At 39.5% G+C, this 14161-nt stretch overlaps 2 protein-coding genes across 28 annotated transcripts in view; one reads left to right on the top strand and one right to left on the bottom strand.

Moving 5' to 3' along the window:
- Positions 1-14161, top strand: part of CCDC7 (coiled-coil domain containing 7) — a 292932-nt gene that overhangs the window by 179378 nt on the left and 99393 nt on the right. For all 27 annotated transcript variants that reach the window (XR_015734107.1, XM_087892982.1, XM_087892984.1 and 24 more), the window contains 3 exons: positions 6852-6971; positions 10217-10336; positions 13438-13557. Coding sequence is in view for 26 of the 27 variants with exons in the window: in XM_087892982.1 (XP_087749108.1) it covers positions 6852-6971; positions 10217-10336; positions 13438-13557 (360 nt within the window). In the remaining variant the exon portion in view is untranslated. The remainder of the gene's footprint in view (positions 1-6851; positions 6972-10216; positions 10337-13437; positions 13558-14161) is intronic.
- On the bottom strand, positions 1331-6284 carry LOC148114372 (uncharacterized). Its single transcript, XM_087893001.1, has 2 exons — positions 4883-6284; positions 1331-1446 (listed from the first exon to the last, which is right to left on the bottom strand). Exons 1-2 carry the CDS (start codon positions 6209-6211, stop codon positions 1441-1443), a joined length of 1335 nt encoding a protein of 444 aa, XP_087749127.1. The 5' UTR covers positions 6212-6284; the 3' UTR covers positions 1331-1440.

Raw genomic sequence — 14161 nt, forward strand, 5'->3', positions numbered from 1 at the left:
CAGCTCTTGTAGGAGAATGACATTTTTTTTTTTATTTTTTTTTTTAATTTGATTTATATGCCGCCCTTCTCCGGAGACTCAGGGCGGCTTACAGTGCGTTAAGCAATAGCCTTCATACTTTTGTATATTTATACAAAGTCAGCTTATTGCCCCCACAAACTGGGTCCTCATTTAACCTACCTTAGAAAGGATGGAAGGCTGAGTCAACCTTGAGCCTTGGAGAGATTCGAACCAGCAGTAAATTGCAGGCAGCTGTGTTAATAACAGGGTGCTTTAAACCACTGTAGTACCAAGGCTCTTTTAATTAATTTAATTAATTAGATAAAGTTATTTTTGTACCTCGAATGTTAGTGTTCTTGTGGAAGTCTGAAGAATTCTCTAAATCATCTGTGAGAACTTTTATTATTCATGCTTTATATCTGATTGTAGTTGTTATCTTTGAACCATAACATTCTCATTATAATCTCAGTGTACACTTTAAACAAATCTGGTTTCAGTGTATATCCTTCTCAGTCCATTTTTCTAATTCTTATTCTTGGTTTTTCAAGATTTTCTTTTTATAATAATTTATTCCCTCTAATGATTTCTCAGAAAAATAGTCAAGTGCTTTAGCATGCCTATGAATTACATTCATATTTTGCATTGTTTTTAAAATTAAAGACCATATTTATTAGAGTTATATTAAGCTTTGAATGTAAAATATAAATAATTTTATTTCATAATACCTAATATCAACATTTCAAATTATAATTAATGTCATATTTTGTTATCTTTAAGGATTTTAAGTTATCTAAACACTGCAGTATTAATAATCTCTAGTCATGCTATAAATACTAATTTTTCAAACTAATATATGTATGATGTATGTACAATGTAACAATTTTTAAAGAAAACAAAACAAAACCAAGAATTAAATACCTTGATGCATTGTGTGCGGTTTTAAGACTTAGCAACTATCCCACAATATGTGAATTTGTCTAAATATAGTAATTATGATATGAACCTGCTGTCAGGTATGCTTCCTTCAGTATCCAGGAAAGAAAACCCCAAACTCAAGCATTTTGAAGAATCTGGTACTTTTACTGAATATGAAAAGATTAACATCCCAGTGAAAAGCTGGAAGTGATCAAAACGCGCGAAATGCATCTACTAAGCTTCTTCCCCCCCTCGTGTTTATAGTTTCTCAGCCAATCTAAAGGTCTTCCAAAGGTCAGGTGGCAACACGTCTGGCAGCGTCATCCATCAGGAATGTCAAGACAGTTGGTCGGCCATCCCCTTCTGAAATTTAGTTTCGATTCCCCCGAAGTCCCCTCCTACAAAGACAAACCCCCTCCTGCTCTCTTCCCCCCCTTTGCTCCATACCTAATCCCTCCCCGTTTCTTATGGCAGCTAAAGCAGGAAAGCTGATGCTGACATTCGGCCCCTCTTGCAGAAGAGACGTTAGTCCTAATTAAAAGGAAAAAGAGAAAGAGAAACAGAATATATACAATGATCAAGGTTTATCAGGGTATTTGGCATAGAACTGTTGAACTTTCTTGGGAGCTCGGACATCCCGTTTATTTACCCATTCAGCCTGAGATAGTGGAAAATGTTTCCAGGCAATCAGATATTGGACTTTACCATGGTGTTTTCTAGAGTCCAAGATTTCCTTAACCTCAAAATGTTGCTCCCCTTCTACTAGGATGGGAATTGGAGGGTTGCTATGATCAACCCTTAGGGGAGATGAGTGTTCAGGTTTCAATAAACTAACATGAAATACAGGATGTATTCGTCTCAAGGTTTTTGGTAATTCTAATTCAACTGTCACTGGATTTATCAGTCTGATCACACGGAATGGTCCTACATACTTAGGCCCCAGCTTTTTAGACCTCTGGGTGGTTTGTAAGTATTTGGTAGACAAATAGACTTTATCCCCCACTTTGTAAATGTGAGCTGGGGACCTTTTCTTATCGGCTTGTGCCTTATGAGCTCGGTGTGCCTCATCTAATGCCTTCCGAGTCACTGTCCAGGTGCTCCTTAATTGTTCTATCCAATCTATCAAAGAGGGATTTTGGGGATCATCTTGAGGTAACTCGGGAATGGGTACAAAATCCTGACCCGATGCAACCTTAAAAGGGGTGAATCCGGTGCTACTATGCACAGAATTGTTATACGCCACTTCTGCAAATGGCAACAAGTCTACCCAATTGTCCTGTTGGTAATTCACGTAACATCTAAGGTATTGTTCGAGTACCCCATTGGTTCTTTCACAAGCACCATTTGTCTGAGGGTGGTGACTGGAACTCAACCCCTGTGCGGAGCCTATCAATCTTAAAAATTCTCTCCAGAAACTGGAAGTAAATTGCACACCCCTATCAGAAATTATTCTTTTCGGAGACCCATGTAGTCGGTAAATCTGCCGAATAAATAACTTTGCGAGGGTTTTTGCTGAAGGGATCTTTGAGCAAGGTATGAAATGTACTTGTTTAGAAAACAAATCAGTTACTACCCAAATGACAGTGCAGCCCTCACTGTCGGGTAAGTCCACCATAAAATCCATAGATATTTCCTTCCATGGGGCGTTCGGTCTAGCCACACTTTGCAGTAATCCAGGGGATTTTCCTGGAGGTCTTTTAGCCGAGGCACATACTGGACAGCTAGCCACATATGTCTGTATGTCCTTTTTTAGTGCAGGCCACCAAAACTGTCTCTTAACAAGATGTAAAGTTTTGACAAACGCAAAGTGTCCTGCGGCTTTGGCATCATGCGCATATTTCAATACGGTTGGTCTTAACGTGGTCGGAACATACAATTTCGATCCAACCCAAGCTAGTCCATCGCGAAGTGTGCATTCATTCGAGTGGAGTTTAAACCACTCGTCAGCTTTTAGTGCTTCTCGTAACTTTTCGAGTAAATCCCCTGAGAGTTCTGGATCGGTTTTACTCTGCGCTCTGGTAGTGACAGGTGTTGCCAATTGCGTTAAGGGGATCATTGGTTGAACCAGTTCCTTCTTTATGCTGTTGTACTGTGGCAATCTGGAAAGTGCGTCTGCCATGAAATTTTTTCCCCCAGGAAGGTAACGTAAAGTGAAATTGAAACGCTTGAAATGTTGGGCCCAGCGTGCCTGCTTGGGTGACAATTTGCGTGGTGTTTTTAATGCTTCTAGATTCTTATGGTCAGTCCACACCTCGAAAGGATGTTTTGCCCCCTCCAAAAATTGTCTCCATGTTAACAGCGCCTATCTAACTGCAAACGCTTCCTTCTCCCATATGGCCCATCTCCTTTCTGTTTCAGATAGTTTACGGGATGTGTAAGCACAGGGTTGTAATATTCCATTCTCATTCTTTTGCAAGAGTATCGCTCCTACCGCAACGTCGCTAGCATCCGCTTGTATTACAAAAGGTTGTTCTATGTCGGGGTGTTTGAGCACAGGTTCAGCTGCAAACAGCCGTTTCAGTTTTTCGAAAGCGGCCTGACAGTCCATAGTCCATTCTAGTGGTTTCGAGGGTTTGGGTTTTATTTCCCCTTTTGTTTTGAGCAAGTTTGTAATTGGCAGTGCGATTTTTGCGAAAGAGGGGATAAATTGTCTATAAAAGTTAGCAAACCCTAAGAAACTCTGTAACTGTTTACGGGTGCGTGGTGTGGCCCATTCCATTACTGCCCGGACCTTTTCCGGGTCCATCTCTATTCCCTCATGCGATATACGATATCCAAGATAGTCGATTTTGTCTTGATGGAATTCACATTTAGAAAGTTTGGCATAGAGTTCAGCTGCTCTGAGTTTATTCAAGACCGCTCGAACCAATCTTATATGGTCGGCCATGTTGTCAGAATAAATTAGAATATCGTCCAAATAGACCAACACCCCCTTATATAGATGCTCATGCAACACTTCGTTGATCAACTGCATGAATACGGCCGGGGCCCCCTGTAGTCCAAAAGGGAGTACTCTAAATTGGAAACACCCCAGTGGGCAATTAAATGCTGTCTTCCATTCATCTCCCTCTTTTATTCTCACTCGGTAGTATGCCTCTCTTAAATCAAGTTTGGTAAAAAATTTTCCCTTTCCTAAATGGGCCAACATGTCCTTCATAAGTGGGAGGGGATAGACATTTTCCACGCAAATGGCGTTCATGTTTCTATAATCAACAACTAATCTGAAGGATCCATCTTTCTTTTCGCGGAACATTACTGGCGCTGCTACCTTGGGTTTGGCTCGTTCGATAAATCCCCGTTCTAAGTTTTTGTCAATAAAATTCCGCAATTCCTCCAATTCTCGAGGTGTCATGGGGTATATTTTTGGTTTGGGAAGCTTCACCCCTGGGAGTATTTCAATGGTGCAGTCAGTGGCACTGTGGGGAGGCAGATTATCAGAAGCTTTTTCACTAAACACTTCCTTGAGGTCCCAATATTCCTTCGGAATTTTCTCTTCTCCCTCAATATAGTTAATGGCTACTGCGGCCCCTTCTGGTCTTATGTCGTCCCTTAGGGAGGGGCCTTCCTTTTCCGGAGGTGGTTCTGCCGTACGGATGCGCAGGACCCCCGTTTTCCAATTTACTTGTGGGTTCCATTTTCGAAGCCAGGGCAGTCCTAGAATTAGGGGCCTTTCCATGCCAGGGGCTACAATAAAGCTGAGCTTTTCTATGTGATTCCCCAACTGTAGTTCGAGGGGTTCAGTCATAAAACTAGCTGGGCCCCCCCCTGCAATCGACCCATCTAATTGACAAAATGCAATGGGTCTTTTTAAAGTTTTCAGTCTCAGTCCCATTTCCTCCACTACTTTGGGGCTAATTATGCACCTAGTGCACCCCGAGTCCAACAGGGCTAACAATTGCGCGTGAGTTCCTGTGGAGGGCACCCTTACTTCTACGGGGATGAGTAAGGGTTCTTCCGTGTGACTCACCCGTTCATCGGTGTCCGAGTCGGAGTCTGTCTCGCTGTCGTCATCGTTGGTTGGAGTTCCCAACTCACGCTGGTTCCGGGGAGTGAACTCAACGACTTCTCCTTTCAGGGCGGTGCCGCGGGTTTTGGCGGGTATTTTATCGCTTTTCTTTTGGCTGGCCCCGGTGGCTTTTGGCGGTGGTTTGGAGAAACATTCGGCCGCCCGGTGACCCTCCTTCCCACATTTGAAACAGGTGAAGGGCTTTGACTTGGGTTTGAATTCGGTCTTCCCGCCAGTCATCTTGGCCGCCCCCTTACGGTAGAGAGAGGATGACTGGTCCCCCATCCGCCTTCCTCGGAGTTTGCTCCGTTTCAGCTCGATCTCCACATCCTCAGCTACTATGTACCATCTATCCAAATCATCGGGGACCCCCATGCTCCTGCAATCTCGATATATCTCATCATTCAATCCATCCTTGAAACTCTCCAAAAGCGCCATTTCTGACCAGCCTGTCATATAAGGTGCCAGTTCACGAAACTCTTGGATATACTCTGCCACCGGCCTCCGGCCCTGCTGAATGCTCTTCATTCTGAGTCTCGCCTTTCGTTCAGCTAAATGGTCTTCAAAACGTCTTCTAAGGGCCCTCATGAACTGGTTGTAATTTCTCAGCAGGAGGGAGTTGTTATTGTGGAGAACTACCATCCACTCAGCCGCCACTCCCTCTAGGGCATTCGCAACGCTTCTGACTTTAGCCGCATCTGTTTCGTAGTCCTCCCCCCAATCCTGCATGTGGTTCCACACTTGGGTCAGGAAAAATCCCAAGGTTTTAGGATTTCCATCAAACTTTCCAGGAAGGGGGGGGATTTTTGGCTTTTTACGTCTGCGGGGGGGGGGGGCCTGCAGGGCTGGGGTTCTCTGGCCGGCTACATCTCTTCCTCGAGCTGCCGAAGCCTGGGATGTTCCCTCCTCAAACTCTTCCTCTACCCCGCAGGCTGTCTCTTCTGCCTCCCCCCTGGGGTCTGCTTCCCCCTTCTCCACAGGAGTTTCAAAAGACTCACGGTTTTTTCTGCTTTCTTCCACATCACGGATAAGCTGCAAGGCTTGATCTATCATGAGACGTTCCTTCTGCTGTTGCATCCACACTGCCTCCCTTTTTCGGGGTCTGGAAGTCGTCACTCCCCGGGGATTCTCCCCCCAGTCCGGCAGTCTGCCCACACCTTTGGACCATCTAGCTTCCTCCGGTTCCAAACGGAGTTTTTCCAGCCATTCTGCAGTTTCTCTTTCCGACTGGAGGGCGGTTGAACTCGCTGCCCCCATCTTCCCTTCGTCATCACTCCCTCGATCTGACATACTTTGGATTTTCAGTCCCCTCGGGTTTTGTCCGGGATGACTGAGTTGACTTCCAGCTTAATGTCAGGTATGCTTCCTTCAGTATCCAGGAAAGAAAACCCCAAACTCAAGCATTTTGAAGAATCTGGTACTTTTACTGAATATGAAAAGATTAACATCCCAGTGAAAAGCTGGAAGTGATCAAAACGCGCGAAATGCATCTACTAAGCTTCTTCCCCCCCTCGTGTTTATAGTTTCTCAGCCAATCTAAAGGTCTTCCAAAGGTCAGGTGGCAACACGTCTGGCAGCGTCATCCATCAGGAATGTCAAGACAGTTGGTCGGCCATCCCCTTCTGAAATTTAGTTTCGATTCCCCCGAAGTCCCCTCCTACAAAGACAAACCCCCTCCTGCTCTCTTCCCCCCCTTTGCTCCATACCTAATCCCTCCCCGTTTCTTATGGCAGCTAAAGCAGGAAAACTGATGCTGACACCTGCTTTGTTGGTTTTTAAGAAGTAGTGCATGTTTTTATGTTATAATGTTCATTATGTTTATTTTATTCTTAATAATAATTCACAGTTTAAAATATTTAAAATAATACATAAATTCATAACTTCTAAAATGTTTCTCAAGAGATGAGTGAAAAAACATTTCTGCTTGCAGAAAAAGAATTACATGAGTTGTTGATGAAGGAGCAACAGTTACTGGAAAAGGTAGAATCAAATGAAAAAGAGCTACAGGATGCCAAGGCTCTTGCAACTACCCAGCCAGGCAGCATCAGTGGTATGTATCTGGATTTTTGTATTATATGAACAACAATATTAAACATTTAGGTATATAGGAATTTCTTTATATTAGTTGGACCAGTGATACATCTGCTTTTTTATCTCAGTATTATAGATATTGGTTGTAATGGTATCATTCCAGGAGGGTGTTTTGGTTTATTTTTTCATTCATGGAAATACAGGAAACTGAACAAAGGCACTTCACAATAGAATTTTATTGTCTTCATTTGGTAACTGGAGATGAGAAACTGTGACTTAAGAGATACAAAGAGTTATACTGAGGAGGAAAACATTTGGTTTTTATAAGCCTGCTTACGTAAGGACAACATTTATACCTCACTTATTGTTTTTAACTGCATTTTCAGCATCCAGGCAATAGGCAAACAAAAATGAATGTGGATAATGGTAAAGCTTCTAAGTACCTTTAACTAGTGATTTTAATGTCCCAAAGGTATTTTTTCAGGAGGCAACTGGACTTTCTGGGGTTTTTTTTGAAGACATTTCGCTTCTTTCGCGACATTTCTCATCCAAGAAGCCTCTTTAGCTCTGAAGAAGCTAAGCTAAAGCAGCTTCTTGAATTAGAAGCTAAACGTCTTCAAAGAAAAACCAGGCAGACCAGTTGCCTCTTGAAAAAGCACCTTTGGTACAACCATGACCTGGATGACTGATATATATATCAATCAACCAACCCCAGCAGGGTTATCCAAACCAGGAAAGTTATCCCAGCTGCTCAGCTAACACCTATATTGGGCGGCAGTCATACAGAAAGATGCCAGAGGCAGATGATAACTTTAGTGACAGAGACAAAGGCATTAATTCAATATATACAAGAGAAGACAGTAAACCACCTCTGTATTTTTATAAAAAAAACCCCACATGAGTAAAAAATATAAAATGACTGATGATATAATGCCAGATTATGGATCTTTCAGATTTGATTGCACTCAACATGCTACTGAGGAAGAGATGAGGATATTTCAGTGAACTAATGTAGTTTACAATGAGGATATTAAAGCTTTTGGGACATCTGGTTGCTGATGTTGCTATATAAGAAAGAAAATCCAAAACTGCAAGGGCAGAATTACAATAGAAACATGGAACAAAAGAAGCATGAATGCAGGAAAGCTCAATACAGTTGAGAAAGATGAAATGAAATTAACACCCTCTGCCCCCTCATCCTGTTGGGTTTCCTCATTGTGGCAGAAGGGGCAGTCAGCACCTGTCACAAATTTAACAGAGAGAAAAGTGTGTTTTCTTCAAAATTAATACAGGATCATTTACAAAAAAGATTGAATAAAGGAGAGTCTTAAGACACAATGCTGTTTAATATGTTCTCCTATTTGGAATGACATCTATCAGATGGCCTGTGGGGGAGAACATAAATTGCATTTGAGCATTCCTGGCTATATCAAAACCACTGTAAATCTGGTCACATAATACCTACAGTGAAAGAAAGGCTTTGCAAGGACACATAAAATCAGATATATACAATGGATGCATGGAACAAAAGGTGGGATATAAATCTAAAAAATAAATACATAAATAAAAACTGGAAAAATTGAGTTAATAAGATTTGAATGAGATAAGTGAATGTGAGAGATAAGTTTTGCTAAGAAAATCCTATATTTACAGTATAAAGAGATTTAAATAAATCAATACAGATGTAGTCAGAATAATCATCAATGAAATATATTTAAGGAACAGATATGAAAGTTACATACAAATGAACATGAACCATGTAAAGAAAATTAAAGTAGGAAAAGTATTTCTAAAATTTCAAAAAGGGAAAGATTCAAGCAGTTTTCTAAGCAACTTATTGTATAAGTAAAAAACAAAAGAAGATGAAAGGTTTGGGCAAGTATCCATCAAGATACTTTTTAATCTGTTTTTAAATTATTGGGGTATTTTAATTTGTCTGGGCCAAAAAGTTTAATTTGATTTTATCGGGTTTTTTAAAGTTTGTGTATTTATGTATTTTATTGTTGGCTGTTCATCGCCCTGAGTCCTTCGGGAGTAGGGCGGTATACAAATCAAATTAAAAAAAAAAAAAAAGATGAAATAACCACTGACCCAAAAGCAAATACTGTATTTTCCGGCGTATAAGATGACTGGGCGTATAAGACGACCCCCGACTTTTTCTGTTAAAATAGAGGGTTTGGGCTATACTTGCCGTATAAGACGACCCCTCTTCCAACGCACACCAAATAAAAATTTAAAAACATCAACTGGCTCACCCACAATGTAAAAGCAGCTGTGCTAGACCCAAAATGGCCCCTGCAACAAGCAGGAACCTCACATAGCCACAAAAAGCCCCAAAAAACAACTTTCACACTTTACACACACAAAATTCCACACACAGCTTTGTGAGATTTTGTGTGTTTGTGTAGTTAGAATGAAACACTACAGAAACACACTAAATCTCAGAAAGCTGCACAAATATTATTTTATTTTATTTTATTTTTATTTTTATATGAAAGCTAAGTTTAAAACTTCCTAAACTTTAAATGGCTAGGTCTAAAAAAAAAACCAACTAAAAAAACCCCCAATTAACTATTTTTTTTAAAGCTCCCAAAGGGGGAAAAAATTTACCCAATAGAACAGGGGTCTCCAACCTTGGCAACTTTAAGACTTGTAGACGTCAACTCCCAGAATTCCTCAGCCAGCTTTGCTTTGCTGGCTGAGGAATTCTGGGAGTTGAAGTCCACAACTCCCTGCCTGCTTGATTACAGGCAGGGAATTGCTTGCTGATGGAATGGATTCAGACAAGCAAAGCAAGGCAAGCGTTGTGACTAGCAGCTAAGGTAAGCAAGCTGGAGGGGGGAAACTTTTTTCCTTTTACATGGCTCTGGTGATCCAAGCTGAGTTGCCTGATTAGCTGCCAACTCAGCTGGGATGGTCAGAGCTTCGATCGTCAGAGCCATGTAAAAGAAAAAAAGTTTTTTCCTTTTACATGGCTCTGGCGATCCCAGCTGAGTTGCCTGATTAGCAGGCAACTCAGCTGGAATGGTCAGAGCTTGGCTCGTCAGAGCCTTTCGGGCTGGTCTGCCTGGTTACAGGAGAACGACACCCGGCATATAAGACGACCCCCGACTTTTGAGAAGATTTTCATTTGTTAAAAAGTCGTCTTATACGCCGGAAAATATGGTATCATTTACATATGATATTCGATAGAAATTGTGATAGAGGTTAATAGACTGATTTCAAAATATATTATTTTTATGAAGATATATATAATATTTCTAGATTATAAAGTACGGGAACTAACCAAGCAAAGAAGATCTCTCATTGCAAATCTAGAGACAATTATGCATGAAATACAAACAGAATTTACATCTGAAGGTGTTTCTATTGTGCATCCTGATGGTAAGTAGAAAATAAATTATATTGTGAATTTTACAAGCATTTATTAAGCATATAGTGCTTCTGAATTTAAACTGATCATTTGGGGATAACATACACACCATCTGGACTATACAGATGGAAAATTAAGTGACATAGAATTGTTCTTCCTTCATCTGATGTAACCTCACTGATTTAATTCCTTGACCATATCCAAGAACATTTTGTCTTTTGTCATTAAAACAAATAGTAATTGGAAAACTTACTCATCCTTTTCTCCTTTTTCACCTCAATATTTAACTTACTTGTAAAGGTAATTCTTCGTAGGGAAAGGCTATTAGACTAATAACAGACTCCCTTCCTCCTCACATCCTGTTCCTTCCCTGCCTATTTTTTAATTTAATATTGTTGTATTTTCATTATTTATTTTTATTGCTTTATTTTTACTGTTGTTATAGTTACAATTCTTACAGTTTTATGTTGTACAAATATTTTTTGTTTTAAAAAGCTTATTCTTTACCTTCCCACTTTTTCCCTCTTTTGCTTTTGCTCTGTTTAACAATAGCAGAAATTGAGAAGAAAACAGGAAACAAGGTTAATAAGTCAGTAAAAATATTGAAATAATAATTGAAAGTTATTGACTCGGAGAGCTATGTGACCTCCTGTAATGGGACTTTTCCCTATGAGCAGTGTGAAGAAGCTGATGACTTATATGTATATAAGGAGTAAACGAATAAACCCTATTCCAGTCATCTCTATTGCCAGATTAATACAAAGAAGGAGACTAGTTGTCCTTGAACATAAACTATCCTGTGACTAGTTCTTAGCCAGCTACCTTCTCCCTGTACTAGGTCTATTAGATTGGGAACTCATAGATTATAGTTGCTGTTGATAAGTTCATGTCAAGCCTCCAGATGTCAGCAAAGCATAACAATTGTTTTCCTCAGAGTCAGAATGCCGGTAGTCCTCGACTTACAATCATAATCACTGGACCCAACGTTTTTGTTGTTAAGTGAAACATTTGTTAAGTGAATTTTGCCCCATTTTACAACCTTTCTTACCATAGTTGTTAAGTTAATCACCACAATTTATAAGTTAGTAACCCGGTTGCTAAGTGAATCTGGTTTTCCATTGAGTTTGCTTGTGAGAAGGTTGCAAAAGTTGATTACATGATCTTGGGACACAACAACAGTCATAAATATGAACCAGTTTTCAAGCATCTGAATTTTGATCACATGATCATGGGGATCCTGCAGAGGTTGTAACTGAAAAATGGTCATAAGTTACATTCTTCAATGCCGTTGTAACTTTGAACAGTCACTAAATGAACTGTTGTAAATCGAAGATTATCTGTACTGAACAGTCAGTCTCTTCAGCTTTGCCTTTTGCAACTGTGCTTTCTGAGAAATTCATGACTTGCAAAAAGATCAGTGTTGTTGCTTTTTATTATGTTGCTCTTGTCTTCCTCTTGATAATGCATTTATAAGAATATTTCTCTTATTATATATAAAATGAGTCTGCGTTTGGGAATGGTTGTGCATTAGTGAATTATCATGAAATACTATGTTATTCTGAAATCCGGTTCCAAAAGAGGTTCTTCACTTGAAAGTAATTTGATATAGATCATCAATTGATCATTTAAAATAGATAGAAATTCTTCCAGTAGTACTAAATCAGATGATCACAGTGTCAAATCTGTTAAAAGCCTCATGTTGTTCTCCCAAAGCTTCTATAATCTTTTGCTAGCAGAAATCCTTTGAACCCCTCAAATACCATTTGCTTCATTTCCCAATAAGGATTCAGAATCAGAATCAGAATCAGAATAGAGCTGGAAGGGGCCTTGGAGGTCTTCTAGTCCAGCCCCCTGCTCAAACAGGAGATCCTATACCATTTTAGACAAGTGACTGTCCAGTTTCTTCTTAAAAACCTCCAGTGATGAAGCACCCACAACATCTGAAGGCAAGCTGTTCCACTGGTTGATTATTCTCACTGTTAGGAAGTTTCTCCTTAATCCTAGGTTGCTTCTTTCCTTGATTAGTTTCCATCCATTGTTTCTTGTGCTCTCTGGTGCTTTGGAAAATAAATTGACCTTCCCCGCCCCCACTTTTGTAGTAGCTTCTCAAATACTGGAATATTGCTATCATGTCCCCCCTAGTCCTTCCTTTCTCTAGACTAGCCAAACCCCAAGTCATGAGGTTGGAAAGGGTTAAAGGGGCTTTATTATTACAGATTGATTTCTTATTGTAAATGATTGTATCACAATTAGGCTATTATCCATGTGCTTTCCGGAATTCTTTGAGTTTAGCTGTCTCTCAATAATAGTTATTTCCTTAGCAATATTTGGAATTTTGGAAGTCTTCTTATCTCTGATATTGGTAATATCTTTACAAGAGTGATAGGAATGAAAAAACCATTCACATGATGTGTTATTTTACTTCCTATTTTCTTTTGTGTCACAGCCCTGGTCACCAGAGTTTCTGGGGAAACACTCTTGGAGAAAAAAGTTGATAATTTTTTACTGCTTTTGAGATTTAATGTACACATCTTCAGTTACAGAGCATAACCCCTCTTTTGTAGAATTCTCTAGCGAGGACCATTGTTTTGATACCTTCATCAGCTCAGTTTATAAACAGCTTTCAGTAAGAACTTACAGAAGCACTACAAAGAGAGGGCTATTACTTAAAAGTATAGGTTGAAATGGCAAATTCTCGCTTTGTAATATTCCTGAAACAGTCTCTATTTTAGACAGCAAATTTCACAATCTTCTAATTTCTTTATGTTCAGTTGTAATCTTCAAATTGAGTGTTAAAGCCCATACATTGTAGTGTAATCTTCAGGTATGCTGGTGTAGTATTGCAATTAGGTTTATTTCCAGGAGTTCCAGATAATTTACAAGGCTTTCCATTTCTCTTATTCTGCTTTCCTTCTGAACAACCCAAGATAAAACTTCATATATAATTAACTTTAGATGTTTGCTCCAAAAGAGGATAAACTCAAAAGCTCATGTAAACTCTGGCTGTCTCACCCTCCACATCTCTGGAAATCCAAGAGCTGCTTTAATAGTTACTGCAACTTCAAAAGTAATATAACTTCGATGTGTTTTTTGAAATATTAATGTGTTACAGAAAGAGAATTATATGAGTTATCTGGAAAAAGAGAAGAAATATTGGCAAAGCTTGAATCTGTTCAGAAAGAACTAGATGAAGCTTCAGCTTCTGCAGCTGCGCATCCTGGCAGTGTCAGTGGTATGTATTAATCAATTTCAAATATTATTTTTTAAAAAAAACTCCATAGTTCTTTTCTTTTAATTATTTCCCACTGTTGAATAGAATTTTGATACAAAACAATATTTAAAGAAGGCAGTAAGAACTGAGGCTGTATTCCAAATTCAAGGAGTAAATATCAATAAAAGAGAATATATGTAGCTCATGGTTGAAATGAGGGGTTGAATAGAAATGATGATGTTATCTAGTTTGGATAATGAAATGTCTGCAAGGAAACAACCAAGAGATCTAAGTATAGGATCATTTTTTAAGCAGTGGGACATTTGTAGGGCTAAATCAAGAATTGTTTGCTGCACTTTTAATAAAAACAGGAAGTTCAGTAAATCTGCCTTATGAGGAAAGGTTACAATATTTGGCTTGTTTAGTTCTATAAGCAAAATTAAATAATGCAGAACATTATTCTTCTTCTGCAATACTTTTATACCACCTCTGTGTGTGTAACTACTTAACTCTGGGCAGTAAATAATTCTTGTTCCTGTCTCTTATTTTCTCACAACACAAATGTGAGGTGAGGTGGGTTGAGGGACAGTGAGTGGCCAGCTTTCATGCCTAAGGGAGGCCTCAA

Source organism: Pantherophis guttatus, chromosome 4 (assembly GCF_059756535.1).
Source record: "Pantherophis guttatus breed Tessera chromosome 4, ASM5975653v1, whole genome shotgun sequence".
Taxonomy (NCBI): Eukaryota; Metazoa; Chordata; class Lepidosauria; order Squamata; family Colubridae; genus Pantherophis; species Pantherophis guttatus.

Coding starts and splice junctions, on each gene's coding strand:
- LOC148114372 (XM_087893001.1), bottom strand. CDS start 6,211: ATGTCAGATCGAGGGAGTGATGACGAAGGGAAGATGGGGGCAGCGAGT.